This window comes from Cydia strobilella, chromosome 6 (assembly GCF_947568885.1).
Source record: "Cydia strobilella chromosome 6, ilCydStro3.1, whole genome shotgun sequence".
NCBI lineage: Eukaryota > Metazoa > Arthropoda > Insecta > Lepidoptera > Tortricidae > Cydia > Cydia strobilella.
The window spans coordinates 21201122-21218647 of record NC_086046.1 but is presented as its reverse complement, the minus strand read 5'-3'; the positions used below and the strand labels follow the sequence as shown (position 1 = coordinate 21218647).

General features: G+C 37.2%; 3 protein-coding genes across 3 annotated transcripts; 1 reads left to right on the top strand and 2 right to left on the bottom strand.

Moving 5' to 3' along the window:
- Positions 1-1030: 1030 nt before the first annotated feature.
- LOC134742347 (uncharacterized) lies at positions 1031-9968 on the bottom strand. Its single transcript, XM_063675398.1, has 2 exons — positions 9602-9968; positions 1031-1225 (listed from the first exon to the last, which is right to left on the bottom strand). Exons 1-2 carry the CDS (start codon positions 9893-9895, stop codon positions 1031-1033), a joined length of 489 nt encoding a protein of 162 aa, XP_063531468.1. The 5' UTR covers positions 9896-9968.
- A 1467-nt stretch (positions 9969-11435) lies between these two features.
- LOC134742346 (uncharacterized) lies at positions 11436-12434 on the bottom strand. Its single transcript, XM_063675397.1, has 2 exons — positions 12180-12434; positions 11436-11634 (listed from the first exon to the last, which is right to left on the bottom strand). Exons 1-2 carry the CDS (start codon positions 12432-12434, stop codon positions 11446-11448), a joined length of 444 nt encoding a protein of 147 aa, XP_063531467.1. The 3' UTR covers positions 11436-11445.
- Positions 12435-12773: 339 nt separating this feature from the next.
- Positions 12774-16859, top strand: LOC134742345 (uncharacterized). The gene is made up of 3 exons (XM_063675396.1): positions 12774-13023; positions 13509-15799; positions 15892-16859. The coding sequence occupies exons 1-3, from the start codon at positions 12936-12938 to the stop codon at positions 16735-16737; spliced, it is 3225 nt and encodes a 1074-aa protein (XP_063531466.1). The 5' UTR covers positions 12774-12935; the 3' UTR covers positions 16738-16859.
- Positions 16860-17526: the final 667 nt, after the last annotated feature.

Below are 17526 nucleotides of genomic sequence, written 5' to 3'. Positions count from 1 at the left end.
TTTGCAAAAAAATACACAAAATAGATCTTTACCTATAGATCACCGGAAAACCTATTAGAAATGTGCAGTCAAGCGAGCACTGCATCGCATAGATATTAATATTAGATATGCTAGTAATAAGTTCCGAGAATTTGGTTAGCCTAAAAGTGGTAGCTATTAATTAAAAATCGAGCAATAACGTCCGCGCTACTGCAAATGCAAAAAAAAAAAAGCAAACCCACTGGCTTACGAAAGAATTTGCCATTTGCCGTGCATCTATTGGATATTTAATTTAATTTTTTCTCATATGTTTTTATTTTTCAACAAATAAGTGAAATAAAAGATCTTTCATAAACATGAACAATTTATTCACAACCTACAAATGTAGGCATTTCAGTCAAAAAAACGTTACAAATTTAACAAAAAGACAAATTCAAAAAGTTCGGGACCACGATAATCTAGTTTACGTATCGTTCTAGATACAATTTTCTCCAGTATTAATTCCACACACAAGACTATTAACCACTTTCATTTCCACATTGTATCTTTACATTTTTTTATAATTTTAAAAACCAACATCCACGGTTGCAACCGCATGTACGAGTACGTTTACTTTATATCCCAGGTAGCAAAATGACGTAAAATGACGTCAGCGACGTCATAATGTCGGCATTATTACGTCATTATGACGTCGTTGACGTCATTTTGCTACCTGGGATGTTTACCCTTGCGGTCTATGGTGCATTGCACGGCTCCATGCGTGTCTATGACCGCTTTTCGGCCTCCATCATCTTGCTCAGCACCTCCTACAACCGGGCAGGGCTCATAGCGTGGTGCCGCATATCCATTGCGAGGCAGTTCGAGTTTACCGGCCGTGCCAGATAGTCTACTAAAGAGTAAACCTTCGATTAGGATTGCTGCGCCTTCTGAATCAATATACCCTGTCACATTTCGCTGGTGTCTCTGTAGAATGTGCTTGACATATAAATTCTGACTGTGACTTTGATTAAAAGTAGTTGCAACCGCATGTGTTTATGTTTAACATCTCGGTCTAAGGTTTCTCGCACGATTCCATACGAGTCTTCAACCGTTTCTCGGCCACCGCCATCTTTTCCAGCGCCTCGTGCAGCTCCGGCCATGGCTCGTAGCGCTGGTAGTGCACTATGTGCTTGTGGATCGTGGGGTTCCGCATGTCCATGGTGCGGGAGATCGAGTTGTTTTGATTGTGGACGAATTGCAAGTCGACCTGAGGAATTGGATATTTCAGATGATTATTTCTGATATTAGGAGGAGGATATCAAAATTCAAAATGATGTCAGTCGCCCGTGCGTCTTGCTCGCGTGTACACGTAGAGCGTACAAGTAGGTAGTTTTAGGTGATATTATATTATTGTTCATGTTTAGATTAATTTACTAATAACGTTATCGTTAACGCACACTAAAACTTAATATGTATATTTCTTATGTAAGCGAATTTATTATAATTCTTTTGAGAATAAAGAGTTCTTTAAACTGAACATGGCTCCGTAAGATCATTGATCGTGACGATGATGAGCGCGAAACTTAGAAACGAGTTGGCGAGCAGCGAGAAGCGAGTGTAGTTCTGATAGTTTTGTCGCTCGGTTATAAAGCGAGTGTTCGAATGCGACGGGGGATTTTATCGTTGATATCTTTTATCGCTGAGAGTAAAGTGTAAAGAGAGTCCTCGCCGGCTGAAGCTCTAGCGATCAACTATAAATAAATATTTCTCTTTTACCGACCCGAAATCTCTATCCTTTGTTTGTTTCGTGAGAAAATAGTCTATAGCTTATCGCTTCCCCGCCCTTGGTGGGACTAGTGCCTAAAAACCCCCATGGTAGGTTAATACCTGATAGACGGTCTTCTCTACACACTGAGTTATTATTATTATTATAACGACGACATACCAAACAATGAAATGGTCGCGATCACAACCTGTACCACGCGACCAAAACGGTAAGCGCCGTAAAATTCATGGCGCTTACGCGTTTATAGACCTGTACCGCTGGCTATATTTTGACCCCTAGGTTATAAAAATATTAAAGTCAATTCTGTTTTCGCTTATGAATACTTTGTTAAGATGTAAATCTTACATTTTGTTTTGTGTCATATATATAATTTGCTTTTCTAGTAATTTGTTATTTTGTGGTAATTATTTTTTATTTTGAATTATTTTGGAGAAAAAAATATTCGAGAGAAAACATGTAACTGTGTTGCATTTAGGATAGTGTTTTTAGTGTGAAAACATAGTTTGTGTCAATTACGTCCACTGCAATCTGATACTATGTCATAATATTCTAAATGACACAAAAAAAAATTAGAGTTAAAAAAAATTACTTAGGTCGAATTTAATCGTTTAAATAGGTCCATTAAATGATTTTGTGTCTTATTAAGGCATAGCTTCATAAGATATTTGATGATTTTGTTGTAAGAGGCTGTCACCGTTACAAAAGAATATTAAAGATATTAGAGTTTACATTTTATTAATTTGAAATGCGGGATAAATAAGATGTATGAATTTGTGTCACTTGCATCCACTGCATAAACAAATATTACAAAAATATGATTTGCGTTCAAACGAAGCTAGCGGGCGGTCTGAATGGGCAACGGAGGCCGTGCAGGGTGGGGCCGCGGCGTGACCTTGCCGTACGCAACGCATGTTTACTTCGCCTGTGCGCCAAATTAACGCAACTTATTCAAAGAAGTTACGCAAACAACACAACAACAAGCAAGCAAAGAATGCGTCGAATTATCTTTTACCTATTTAAAACTTATAGATATTGTACAATGTCACCATTATGCAAAAGAACTGTAAGTACATGTTTGATTTGCGAGCGAGCTGGCAACATTGCGCAGGGAAATCTTAAAAATATCGCGTTTACGTGAACGCCACATACATTTGTGACAGTGATAGGGAAAAGGTACCACTAAAGTAAAATTTGGTTATTAATACCGTGACTTTCTTTCATTCTTTGATAAAAAAAATTGATATTTATGCAACAAGTGCGGAAATCATCTTTACGCACGTGTATCATACAATGTTTTACTATGCATTGTGCGAGTAAATAAAAAAACATATCATGGCAAATAAGTTTAATTATTAAAAGGAGTGTTTTAAATCGACACGAGTTGCGAATTACCTATTCGCACGTGTATCGTACGTTTTACAGTACATATGGCCCTTTAAACTTTCGACATATGCACGGTAAGTACTCTTTTCCGCACTAGTGCGAGAAAGTAGCACCATATGTACTGTAAAAAAAATTGAAAACAAAAAGCACTAGTGCGGAAAAGCAGTACTTTCCGCACGATATGGCTCCGTAGGAAACGCACTTTTCGAGCACATGCATTGTAAAAAAAAATATAGGACTGTATCTCCTAAACCATGCGTCGTAGCGCAAAAATAATAAAATTTTCGTTCCCCTTTATGTAACCCAAAAGTAATACATGAAAAATACAATGAAAAAAAAGAAACAAAATCTTTATAGGGCTGTATTAGCTGTATCTCCTAAATCGTGCATCGTAGCGCAAAAATAATCAAATTTTCGCTCCCCTTCAAGAAGCCCCTAATTAAGATTTAAAAACGCAAAAAAGAAAAAAAGAGGAAAAAATCTTTATAGGGCTGTATCTCCTAAACCGTGCGTCGTAGCGCAAAAATAAACGTTTCGGTCCCGTTTATGTAACCATTAATTTATATTTAAAAACAACGCAACAAAAAAAACTTTATAGGGCTGTATCTCCTAAACCATCGTAGCGCAAAAATAATCAAATTTTCGTTCCCCTTTATGGAACCCCAAACTAATATACAAAAAACACAATGAAAAAAAAAAACAAAAAAAAATCTTTATAGGGCTACATCTCCTAAATCGTGCATCGTAGCGCAAAAATAATCAATTTTTCGTTCCCCTTTAAGAAACCCTTAATAAATACTTAAAAAAAAAAAAAACAGGAAAAAATCTTTATAGAGCTATATCTCCTAAACCGTGCATGGTAGCGCAAAAATAATAAAAATTTCGTTCCCCTTATGAAGCCCCAAAGCATACTAAAAACACAATGAAAAAAATGAAAAAAAATAACAAATAGGGCTGTATCTCCTACACCGTGCATCATAGCGCAAAAATAATTAAAAAAAACCCCTTTAAGAAACCCCTAATTAAGATTGAAAAACGCAAAAAAGAAAAAGAGGAAAAAAATCATTTTAGGGCTGTATCTCCTAAACCGTGCGTCGTAGCGCAAAAATAATAAAATTTTCGTTCCCCTTTACGGAACCCCAAAGTAATATACATAAAACACAATGAAATAAAAAAAAAAACAAAAAAAAACTTTATAGGGCTGCATCTCCTAAATCGTGCATCGTAGCGCAAAAATAATCAATTTTTCGTTCCCCTTTAAGAAACCCTTAATTAATAATATTGTCTTCGGTTACCGCGATAGTTACTCATGAAATAAAACTATGAAAACGGATTATACCCGATGTCACCCGTTGACCACGAACGCTGTAAAGAGTTCGAAACGTCGGGATGTATTATAAATTCAATATACGCGATATAATCCGTTTTCATAGTTTTATTCCTTAATTAATACTTAAAAAAAAAACAAAAAAAAACAGGAAAAAATCTTTATAGATCTATATCTCCTAAACCGTGCGTGGTAGCGCAAAAATATCAAAATTTTCGTTCCCCTTTACGGAACCCCAAAATAATATACAAAAAACACAATGAAAAAAAAAAAACAACAAAAAAAATCTTTATAGGGTTGCATCTCCTAAACCGTGCATCGTAGCACAAAAATAATCAAATTTTCGTTCCCCTTTAAGAAACCCTTAATTAAAACTTAAAAAAAACCAGGAAAAAAACTTTATAGAGCTATTATAGCTATATATATAGATATAATATCTCCTAAACCCCCCCCCCTCCCCCCCCCTCCCCCCCCCCCCCCTTCCCCCCCCCCCCCCCCCTTTATGCAACCCATAATTTATATTTAAAAAAAAAACGCAAAATTTAAAAAAAAAATCATTATAGGGCTGTATCTCTTAAACCATGCGTCGTAGCGAAAAAATAATAATAAAAAAACCCTTTAAGAAACCCGTAATTAATACTTAAAAAAAAAAAACAAAAAAAACCAGGAAAAAAAACTTTATAGAGCTGTATCTCCTAAACCGTGCGTGGTACCGCAAAAACAATAAAATTTTCGTTCTCCTTTATGCAACCCATAATTTATATTTAAAAAAAAAACGCAAAATTTAAAAAAAAAATCTTTATAGGGCTGTATCTCCTAAACCATGCGTCGTAGCGCAAAAATAATAAAATTTTCGTTCCCCTTTATGCAACCCATAATTTATATTTAAAAAAAACGCAAAATTTAAAAAAAAATCATTATAGGGCTGTATCTCTTAAACCATGCGTCGTAGCGCAAAAATAATTAAAAAAACCCCTTTAAGAAACCCGTAATTAATACTTAAAAAAAAAAAAACAAAAAAAAAACCAGGAAAAAAAACTTTATAGAGCTGTATCTCCTAAACCGTGCGTGGTAAGCAAAAACAATAAAATTTTCGTTCCCCTTTATGCAACCCATAATTTATATTTAAAAAAACGCAAAATTTTAAAAAAAAATCTTTATAGGGCTGTATCTCCTAAACCATGCATCATAGCGCAAAAATAATAAAATTTTCGTTCCCCTTTATGCAACCCATAATTTATATTTAAAAAAAAACGCAAAATTAAAAAAAAAAATCATTATAGGGCTGTATCTCTTAAACCATGCGTCGTAGCGAAAAAATAATAATAAAAAAACCCTTTAAGAAACCCGTAATTAATACTTAAAAAAAAAACAAAAAAAACCAGGAAAAAAAACTTTATAGAGCTGTATCTCCTAAACCGTGCGTGGTACCGCAAAAACAATAAAATTTTCGTTCCCCTTTATGCAACCCATAATTTATATTTAAAAAAACGCAAAATTTAAAAAAAAAATCTTTATAGGGCTGTATCTCCTAAACCATGCATCGTAGCGCAAAAATAATAAAATTTTCGTTCCCCTTTATGCAACCCATAATTTATATTAAAAGCAACGCAAAATTTAAAAAAAATCATTATAGGGCTGTATCTCTTAAACCATGCGTCGTAGCGCAAAAATAATTAAAAAAACCCCTTTAAGAAACCCGTAATTAATACTTAAAAAAAACAAAAAAAAAAACCAGGAAAATAAACTTTATAGAGCTGTATCTCCTAAACCGTGCGTGGTACCGCAAAAACAATAAAATTTTCGTTCCCCTTTATGCAACCCATAATTTATATTTAAAAAAACGCAAAATTTAAAAAAAAAAATCTTTATAGGGCTGTATCTCCTAAACCATGCGTCGTAGCGCAAAAATAATAAAATTTTCGTTCCCCTTTAAGCAACCCATAATTTATATTTAAAAAAAAACGCAAAATTTAAAAAAAAATCATTATAGGGCTGTATCTCTTAAACCATGCGTCGTAGCGCAAAAATAATTAAAAAAACCCCTTTAAGAAACCCGTAATTAATACTTAAAAAAAACAAAAAAAAAAACCAGGAAAATAAACTTTATAGAGCTGTATCTCCTAAACCGTGCGTGGTACCGCAAAAACAATAAAATTTTCGTTCCCCTTTATGCAACCCATAATTTATATTTAAAAAAACGCAAAATTTAAAAAAAAAATCTTTATAGGGCTGTATCTCCTAAACCATGCATCGTAGCGCAAAAATAATAAAATTTTCGTTCCCCTTTATGCAACCCATAATTTATATTAAAAAAAAACGCAAAATTTAAAAAAAATCATTATAGGGCTGTATCTCTTAAACCATGCGTCGTAGCGCAAAAATAATTAAAAAAAACCCTTTAAGAAACCCGTAATTAATACTTAAAAAAAACAAAAAAAAAAACCAGGAAAATAAACTTTATAGAGCTGTATCTCCTAAACCGTGCGTGGTACCGCAAAAACAATAAAATTTTCGTTCCCCTTTATGCAACCCATAATTTATATTTAAAAAAACGCAAAATTTAAAAAAAAAATCTTTATAGGGCTGTATCTCCTAAACCATGCGTCGTAGCGCAAAAATAATAAAATTTTCGTTCCCCTTTAAGCAACCCATAATTTATATTTAAAAAAAAACGCAAAATTTAAAAAAAAATCATTATAGGGCTGTATCTCTTAAACCATGCGTCGTAGCGCAAAAATAATTAAAAAAACCCCTTTAAGAAACCCGTAATTAATACTTAAAAAAAAACAAAAAAAAACCAGGAAAAAAAACTTTATAGAGCTGTATCTCCTAAACCGTGCGTGGTACCGCAAAAACAATAAAATTTTCGTTCCCCTTTATGCAACCCATAATTTATATTTAAAAAAACGCAAAATTTAAAAAAAAAAATCTTTATAGGGCTGTATCTCCTAAACCATGCGTCGTAGCGCAAAAATAATAAAATTTTCGTTCCCCTTTATGAAGCCCCAAAATAATATACAAAAACACAAGAAAAAAAAAGAAAAAAATAATAACAAAAAAACTTTATAGGGCTGTATCTCCTAAACCGTGCATCGTAGCGCAAAAATAATCAAATTTTCGTTCCCCTTAAGAAGCCCTTAATTAAGATTTAAAAACGTAAAAAAGAAAAAATCTATGTAGGGCTGTATCTTCTAAACCGTGCGTCGTAGCTCAAAAATAATCAACTTTTCGGTCCCCTTTATACATATAACCATTAATTTATACAAAAAAAAACGCAAAAAAAAAGAGATTTTTTTTTATAGGGCTTGATCTCCTAAACCATGCGTCGTAGCGCAAAAATAATTAAATTTTCGTTCCCCTTTATAAAACCCCAAAGTAATATACAAAAAACACAATGTAAAAAAGAAAAAAAGAAAAAAAAACAATAAAAAAAACTTTATAGGGCTGTATCTCCTAAACCGTGCATCGTAGCGCAAAAATAATCAAATTTTCTTTCCTCTTTATTCAACCCTTAATTTATATTAAAAAAAAACGCTTTCACTAAACTGCTGTAACTCGGAAACATAGAATCCACAAAGGGGACTACTAAATTATGACACATATTAAAGCCTGACCAGTAATATATGATCATTGTCAAGAGGGCGCTGTTCATTCTCATGTATAGGGTGACAGTTCAGTATAGTATGAAAAAATATTGTATTTAATGAACATCATCATCATTATAATTAATGTTGCTTGCCACGCTTAAACATAACAAAAATCGCAATAAATTGCGTCTTAAAATAAACTTAAAAAGTCTACTAAAAATCGAAACAAAAGTATTTTTTAAGTCGCTGATGTGACATTCTCAATCAAAAGGTAGGTACCACTTTGTCGTTTACCGTAAAGACGAAATTTGCTTATATCTTTATACAAATAACCTGTCAGAGAAATTGGTACCTTTTGATTAGGAACGTCACAAATGTTGGTCAGTATGAGGAGTGCAGCCTACAGTTTATTTTTAATTATATTTATATACCTACTACGGTAAGATTGATAAGACAATGTAATTATGCCTCCGAATGAAATAAATACACTGTATCGCAAAACTAAGTGGCGAGACAGCTCATAATGCCATCTCTTTCACTCTTGGTTGGTCTTAACAAGGGTAAAGGAGATAGTATTAAGATCTCAGTCGCCAGCTGATATTGCGGCAAGTATAATAAGCACCCCACCCGCGTAGGTACCCTTCCCCGCGCACGCCCTTCTTGCTCAATTGAGTTTTATTTTGCCAGATAGTAAAAAAACCGTGGATCAAAATGACCCAAATTATGAATGATGTCTCAATGTGGTATTATAATATTGTAGACGTAAACTTAATAATATGAATTTTTTTTTGTGGCAGATACAGGGTGTTAATTAGAAAAAAATTTTTTTTAAATAAAAGCGGTGGATGAATTTGACACAGATTTGTTTGAATAACATATAACAATGTTCTGTAAAGTACAACACTTCACTTATCGACTCTAATATTTTTTTAGGCGTTTTAGGGTCAATATTAGGTATTTATTAAATGCCATTATAGCCGTGGATGAAAATGACACAAAATGCGTGTGTACGTCGGAAGCCACTTTGCTTTTACAGGGAAACAAAGAATTTCGTCTCTAATATTTTTTTTACAGAATGCTGATTGAAAAAAGAAATACCTAAATTTCTACCTAAGCAAATACCTAGGATGACACAAAATATTATTTTTAGGTTTAGTATATGGTCTGGAAACTATATATAAAAAATAAGCAACATTAATATTCTTATAACCTCAGAAGTTATTGGTACAGGTCTATTAGGTCGCGAGATTCACGCTCCGCTTCTATGGTTTGATACCAAAACGGCAGCAACTCGTGGCGCAAAATATTGGTTCTCTGTGCCGGTTCTATACGTGTGGTATTTTCTATAAAAAGGGACTTTATTGTCGATGGCGCTTACGCCATTATTAACGATGCTCCGATATAAATACACTGCCGCGGGCCGCTGTGCGGCGTAAGCGCCATCGACAATAAGGTCCCTTTTCATGGAAAATGCCCCACGTTAGTAATAATAGCGAGACCTTAGCGAGAAACCAATGCTTTAGGTTAAATAACGGAAAATATTATAATTTCTCATACCCGACTTCTACAAGCGTAAAGGATTGCCCCAAACACGATGAATATATCAAAGATGCACACAACGAACAACGGAATTGTCTCCCAGTAGTGTCTCATAGCGTACATCATTCTAAGCCTGTCGGGTATCCTGTTGTTGCTATACTGGCTGGCTAGACCTAAGTTCATCAGGCGTGCTGGCACCTGAGGTGGGGTCCTAGGTGCCAGGAAACTGGGTGTGGTGTGCCGAGGCCCCATAGGCGCCGGTAACGCCGGGCGCCACGCCACGCTGGCACTGCTATACAATTTTGAGAACATGGTTATAGTCTAATGGTATTGCTAAACGACTAAGGAACCTTAGGCCCCTTAGTCGTTAATTTAGAGAAAATTTTACACTAGAAACGATAAGTAATGTAATTTTGACAGTGTCTTCTTTCAATAGATTTGACGTAAGTATAAAGAGTCATAGTCATGCTAGTACAAAGAGGTAGAGTATATTTATATATTTGAGAGGTATATATATAGCTGGTCAAGTTGAAACTCTAGGTCCATGGTTGGAGTTGAAACTCTAGGTCCATGGGGTCCCAGCGCGCATAAGTTGTTTGCAGAAATCGCGAAGCGTCTGGTTGACGTAACTGGTGACCGAAGAGCTGGCGGCTTTCTCGCACAACGTATCAGCATTGCGATACAGCGGGGAAATGCCGCCAGCATCCTTGGTACAATGCCTCAAGGGCCTATTTTAGATTTAAGCTAGTTATTAATTTCGTTTACGTAGTACCACTGTATATATCTTGTATGTAAATAAATGTTTATAGCTGGTCAAGCAAATCTTGTCAGTACAAAAAGGCGCGAAATTCAAATTTTCTATGGGACGATATCTCTTCGCGCATACATTTTTTAAATTTGCCGCCTTTTTCTACTGACAAGATTTGCTTGACCAGCTATATGTATTATTATCATTATCAGTTATATAGTTGGTCAAACCAAATTGGCAGTAAATAAGAACAAAAAAAACTATACTCATCCTTTTCTTTGGGGTGCTAGTACTAGTGTAAGACAAAGATAGTAACAGACAGTAGATAGTAGTAGACAGTCCTCTGACAAACTATACCTATTATGATATGAGTTATACTTTCCATAAGTAAAGTACGGTTAGCAGCAAAAGTGTGAAGGCTCCGGCTGTGGAATGAACTCCCTTCCGAGGTTTTCCCGAGGGTTCTTAAAAAAGGAGTGTACAGGTTTTTAAAAGCTAGACAAAGCTAATTGCAATGACAACGTTTGGAAATGTCATCAGAAATGTCAAACTTCAATGAACATATAATGACACTCTCTCCTCTAACTTTGTTCTGTTAAAGTCGGTGTAAAGTTAGCTTACTAATAATAAACTAAACGTCTAATATGCGCCTCCACCCTGCATCGCACCCAGCTCAAAAGTTCCCATGATGCCTGCAGCATTCCCTCGCTGCACTGCAATTGAGATCTGTTGAACCAGGTACGATCCAGAGCGGGGGTCGCAGCATGTTATTTAAATGTAGTATTTAAATTATATAAAATCATTAAATTATGCATTAATTAGCAATTAACTTTATTTTAAAGAAAGGGCCAAAACTAAATAAATATTATTTTACATTCAGTTTCATAATTTACCAGTTAGCTTACACAGATTCTACACATTTTTAAAATTATTTTTGACAGATTATTGATGAAGTCTCACCGGGTAACTCACCCCATGCGATCATCCCAGTGATACAGTTATATTGAGTCATTACTAAAACCATTTTTATTATGACGTTCGTAATTAATAAAACCATAAGTACAATATGTTTTATTCCAAAACAATACACCATATTTTGGTTATTTTAAAACCCTTATTTTCCTCGATTCCTCAGAGCACAAGGCTTGGCTTCCTTCTCAGCCATCTTATCAAGAACATCCTGCATCTCAGGCCAGGGCTCATAATCCTGGTTGAAAACTAGGAACTTGTGTACGGTTGGCTCTCGCAAGTTCATGCGGCGAGAGATAGAGTTCCAGCTATGCCCTGTGAGCTGGATATCCACCTGGAAACATGGATGTACTAAGCTCACTAGTTTTTTAACGCTACCTAATAACTCTTGTATACAAGATGCCTCGATCATCCATACTAATATTATAAATGCGAAAGTCTGTCTGTCTGTGTGTTACCTCTTCACGCTTAAACCGCTGAACCGATTTAGTTGAAATTTGGCGTAGAGATAGTTTGAGTCCCGGGGAAGGACATAGGATAATTTTTATCCGGAAAGTCATCCCTTAAGAGGGTAAAAACCGGAATGGAATCATGGTGGGAATGAGTTTCCTAATATTTGTGTGCATATTATACTCAAATTGAATGATTGCTATAAGACCTTCTCCAGGCGCTATTCTTACTCTAGCTGGGGTTACTAAGTCCACGCAGACGAAGTCGCGGCCAAAAGCTAGTATTTTATAACTGTAAGTGTAAGTGTAAGGCCTGAGTGGACGCACGAAGCGGAGCGTTCGGCGGGGCGTGCAGCGTGGCGTCGGGCTCACAAGTCGAGCGTCCACTCAGGCCTTACACTAACAGGTAAATTCTGCAATTTCTACATACCCTGTCTGCTAAGCTAGTATACGTGGCTGTACCCATGAGAAACACATCGAAGACTACACACGCAAGCAACGGAGTCAGCTCCCAGTGGTGCCGTAGTACGTGGAAAGGACTTCGGAAGTTCTTAGAACCTGGCTGCTTGTACTGTTTAGGGAACCCGAATGACAGTGGCCGGAGTTGGAAAGTGAGCGGTGGGGACTTAAGGAAACTTGGCGCACGGGCCAGGGCAGTCACGGGTCGGTATAATTTAGATAACATAGTTATGGCATTGATTAGTAAATGGTATGTATAAAACAAAATGTATACTCGTGGCCATATAGATTATGTTGTCAATTTTCAGTTCGTTTCATTATATCGTAGAGCTAACAATTCTACTAAAACTTGTACTACGTATGCTATCAAAATCGTTGTACACTTTTCTTGATTCAACTATATATAAGTAGTAACACATTTTTTTTATAATGATTTACTGGCGCTACTTAGCGTAAAGTTTCTGATAGTATTTGATAAGTTATTTCACCAAAAAGAATTGTTGGAATTAACTACGCCTCACTGGCCGGTGGAAAAAAGTCGCACGATGAACTCAAGACTTGAAAGACAACTTTTTCAAAAATGAAATCCAAAAGTCAAACCTACAAATAAAATTAATTTTAAGCGCAATCTGGAATATTTTCTAATTTTAGCAAATATGAAGTTTATAAGGTCTTTTCTTCGGCATCCATTTTAATAAATCATTTAAACAGGTGAAGTTATAGGGACATGAGTCTTCGCACGCCAAGGCGGCGGATCTCGCCGCGGGCCCGGCGACGATATCGGGCTATACGGAACTTCTTTCGAAGGACTCTTAGTAAGCAATTACTTTCTTACATTAACTTACCAAGTTAGACCTCTGGTGGTTTTTTTTTTGCTTCCACCTCTCAGGAACCTGATTACGACACCAAAGACTTGCCTTCTTTCACCACTACTCAAAAAGTACCGCAATATATATATCCTTTTAGAGTTTCTAAGATGTTCAAAAGAAGTGTCAGGATGAATAGCAATTTATAGAGAAATAATTATGAATGTAGGATCGAGACAAGTGGCGAGAAAGACGTTCCAAGGGTTAATTGGTAGGTAAAGTAACTTGAGAGATTTTGAATTTGATGATTTTGCTACAGGCTTGCCAGATAGACATAGACATAATTTATTGGTAATAAGGTATGATACTTATTTCTACACTTACATCTTTTAATTATATCACAAATAAATATATTTTTTTATTAAACAATACTTGCCCTATATTGTCTTCTGTGTGATAACATGAAATCTTATCTTACTGCATCTTGTTTTCAGGTTCTCTAACTTCACTGTCTGGCAACAAAATTAATTCTAGCACAACAGAGAACGTCAACAATTTTAACAGGTCAGACATGATTGGCACCCAATTACACGCAGTTCCCCAGAACTACCATGGCCTCCATAGCGTGGGGAATATTTATAGACGACACACTGAGGATTTTTCCCCAAGAGAGGGAAATGGTGCGAGCAGTCCAAAACAACGAAGACGACGATTTTCTGAACAAGAATTTATTCCCAACGGTTCTGGGACTAAAGTACTTTATAAGACAGCTGATAATCTTTGTAGAAATTCCCATGAATGCGGTTTAAGGTTTTACAATGACCATAGCGATAGGGAACAACATTCATTGGATAGAATGAATTGCGGACAATGCTCCTCAAGTCACGATGTTCCCAATCAGAAACTTAAAAAGAATAAACAAAACCCTCAAGAAAACTTTAATCGACGTGGATCGCGATTAAGAAAACGTGGCGCTCCCATAATTATAGATAACTCCATCTCTGGCTTCAACAGCTACGACTCCCTGACCACACCGCTCCAGACGAATCCTGGTCCTACGTACAGAGAGCCAGTTACCCAAAACAGTGCGTGCTACAGCCGGCAACAGGAATACGCTCGAGACGTTCAACCCGATGTAGTAAAGATAAAAAGACGCAGAGAGAAACCTAAACGACACAAATCAAAGAGCCCGCACACGCAAGAAAGACGGAAAAAGAAGAAAAATGAACCACCAGCGAACGAGGAACAGCAATTTATTGCAGACATCATAAACCGGCAGTATAAACCTTTAAGCTTTTTTGGCAGAAAAGCGTCTGATATCAGTCAAATTTCTACTCCCGTGTGTCGTGACCGACGGTATTCAGCGCGTGAGATGGTAATACCGGACAGTGAAGTGTCCTCGTTCAGCCGAGGTCCTACAATGGGCTGTCGACGCGGTTGTGCAGCCGATGTAAGGGATATGCGTAGCCTCTGCGACACGCGCCTCTGCTCCGCGCCTTGTCCTGCTCGCCAGCGTCGTCGACGCGCCGAAAACTATAATGACTCTAACCTCTACGATGTTGTCCCAGTCAAGGAAAAGACTAGCCCCAAATCCAGAAGAAAATTCATAGAGGATAATCTGATCATGAACGAAGTGCCTCCATCGCCTAGAACTCACAGGCCTCGGCTCATTCTAGAGACACAAAACTATAGCGAATACGAAGATTACGAGCAACGCGAAAACCAGATGCGGAAGAGACGATCACCCAGTAGGAGACCTGAGTACGAATACATCCAAACTTTTAGACACGATGTGTCAACAGAGGAGTCTCCTCGAACCACGAACGAAATGAGTCCAAAATTTGCGAGGCGTCTAAACAATACTGTCAGGTTACACGATGATATGGGCACGACCATGAGTAGTCAGCAATACATTACGTCTCAGGATAACACCGCAAATAATACTCTCAACAACAGTAAAGCCCAGGATAGAGACGATACTGTCGTTGTCGATAAGACTGATAAAGCGTTATGTGAAATAAAAGATATACTTCAAAGTTTTCTGCAAGAACTAAAAAAAGATTCATCGACATCTCAATGCGATCGGGTGAGCGGATCTGACAAGAATAGTGGAAAACAGCTCGACGGGACACTACGAGGAAGCGACAATGAGACGAGTAACGCGATGAAAAATAGCGCTGGATCTTCGTTTAACTGCGGCCTCGGGCAAGGCTGTACGCCGGCCATGCCGCCACCGTTCATGCCCGGCTTCGCGAACCCATGCTGCTACCCTCAGATGATACCCATGTACGGAGCACATGGGATGCCTTACCTCGTCGCCAGCCCCAGCTGCGTCTGCGCAAACGTTGCCTGCGGACACAACCACCCGCGACCACAAACAGACACCCGTGACGCTCAATGCCGAACGAGAAACCGAGAAGCAGAACCAACGAAATCAAATTGCGAGACTGACGTGCTGATCAGAGAGATATACAACTACGTGGCGCGAAATCCGACAATTTGTAACGAGTCTAAGCCTTCCCAAGATCAAGGGCAATGTCCTAGACAGACGCCGAGCGTGGGTAAGAGTATGCACGCGCTGCATCAGGATGCGAACGTCGGGACACCTCCGCTCCGATGCTACTCGAAGAGCTGCGAGGCCATCGTTTCGCGGCAGCTGTTCGACACCTACTACGCCACGTACCCGAGTTACTCCGAGTCGTTGCTCGAAGAAAGGATAAGTGGTGAAGCTCCCATGGATTATCAGATGCCGCGTGAAACTAACGAATATAATTTTAAGGACAAGGTATTAGTTTTTGATTGTTATTTTTTTGAGTAATCAAAAGAAGTAAATCCTTAAGAAAATAACAATAATAATAGCATTTATCTTTCTTACAGAGGACATCAAACAATCTTCCTAAGCAGCACTCTCAAGATAGCAAATTCACCAGCGCATTACGACTTTTGCGCAAAAGCAGCAAGAAGAACAGAAAAGAAAACACCCATGAAGTGTGTCTCAGTGAGCAGTCAATTGAAGTCGACGTGATGCCAAAGGGACATAATTTTAAGCAGGAGTTCGCAACGTATGCGATGCATGGACAGGAGTTTTTACTGCCTCCGCCGCTTCGGCACGATCCGCGCTTTCCCCCCACTTACGATTACGACTACTCCCCGTACGATTCTCCGATGACCGACTATTCAAGACCAAAGCTGGTTAACGACAGATACAACCGTTTCGACTGTATGCCTCCTGAAGGTCCAGTCATGTACGATAACTCTTACGAACAGTGCGGTCATACTACGCAGCCACAAGTACCTCTATGTCTAAAAGAAGTCGAAGTCAGGAGCATCGGAACCCAGAGTGAGAAAAAAACGTCTTTTCGAATGTTTTCCCAGAAAAAGGAAAGAAAGGATGATGCCGTGTCATCGCTGCCGCGCCCTCTAGTTAGCATTCTACGCGATGACCGTAGAACCGATACAAAAATCCCAGATACTAAACCCGCGAATCCACGCAAGCTATTCAATTTAAAGCCCAAGGCCGCTGCTAGTAAATCAGAGCCTATGGCAGCTTTAACTGAAAAGATTCAAAAAGATCTCACTAAGAATGACAAAACTATGACCAATGCGATGCTAAGAAAACTGTTTTACAAGAGAAACCCGTTCTCTCCGCAGAATAGATTCGTGAGAACGATTATGGAAAAGGACGCTCAGGTGTATAAGTGGCGTCCGCGTTTGTTCCTGTGATTGTCCTGTGTCCGACCTGTGATGTGTAGTGTAAATTAAAATGTATTAAGTGAAATTGTACTGTGTCAAGATTATTTATTTTGGTAACTGAATTGAATTATAAGATTATTTAGGATACCAGCGATATGTTGTTTTATTTATTGACACATTCTTGAATGATAATATATAGGTACCTAGGTAGGTAAGAGCCAAAAAATCAGATTTAAATTATTACAATTAAAACAGGCTAAATCGCAATCTCCTCTGAATAATTTCCCTTCTGAAGGTTAAAATGACAGTCAGGTAACATTAAAGTGCCTGCGAGTATCCCTACTAATATATAATAAAATTAATAAATGCGAAAGTCTGTCTGTCTATATGTTAGCTATTCACGATTAAATAGCTAAACTGATTTAGATTCTATAACTGAGTCCTGGAAAAGGGACATAGGGAGGTGAAAAGGGGGAGGGAGGAGTTTACTATGGAAGTAGGATATGGAACTATTATGGAACCACACCAACACATCCAAAACATACCAATAATGAGCCCGGAAATAGGCTAAGTATATTAATAATACGCTTTAGTTGTTCTGTCAAATTTATTGATCCTGGCACATTCCTAGGTATAAATTCTTCATAAAATTCTCAACAAACACACTTTTGAAAGTTTCAAATTGTCATTTTCAAGATGCTATCCACATTGCAATAAAAAATTAATGTTTTATCACACAAAGATTTAGTACTTAATATTCGTTCGGAATCATTACGCCATTAATGTGTTGGAGCTTTTAAATTTATATTTTTATGTGAA

Coding starts and splice junctions, on each gene's coding strand:
- LOC134742346 (XM_063675397.1), bottom strand. CDS start 12,434: ATGTTATCTAAATTATACCGACCCGTGACTGCCCTGGCCCGTGCGCCA. Junction 11,635..12,179: donor ATACTAGCTTAGCAGACAGG/GTATGTAGAAAT, acceptor CCATGTTTCCAG/GTGGATATCCAGCTCACAGG.
- LOC134742345 (XM_063675396.1), top strand. CDS start 12,936: ATGAGTCTTCGCACGCCAAGGCGGCGGATCTCGCCGCGGGCCCGGCGA. Junction 13,024..13,508: donor CTTCTTTCGAAGGACTCTTA/GTAAGCAATTAC, acceptor TCTTGTTTTCAG/GTTCTCTAACTTCACTGTCT. Junction 15,800..15,891: donor AATATAATTTTAAGGACAAG/GTATTAGTTTTT, acceptor TCTTTCTTACAG/AGGACATCAAACAATCTTCC.
- LOC134742347 (XM_063675398.1), bottom strand. CDS start 9,895: ATGTTCTCAAAATTGTATAGCAGTGCCAGCGTGGCGTGGCGCCCGGCG. Junction 1,226..9,601: donor TTTACGCTTGTAGAAGTCGG/GTATGAGAAATT, acceptor CCAATTCCTCAG/GTCGACTTGCAATTCGTCCA.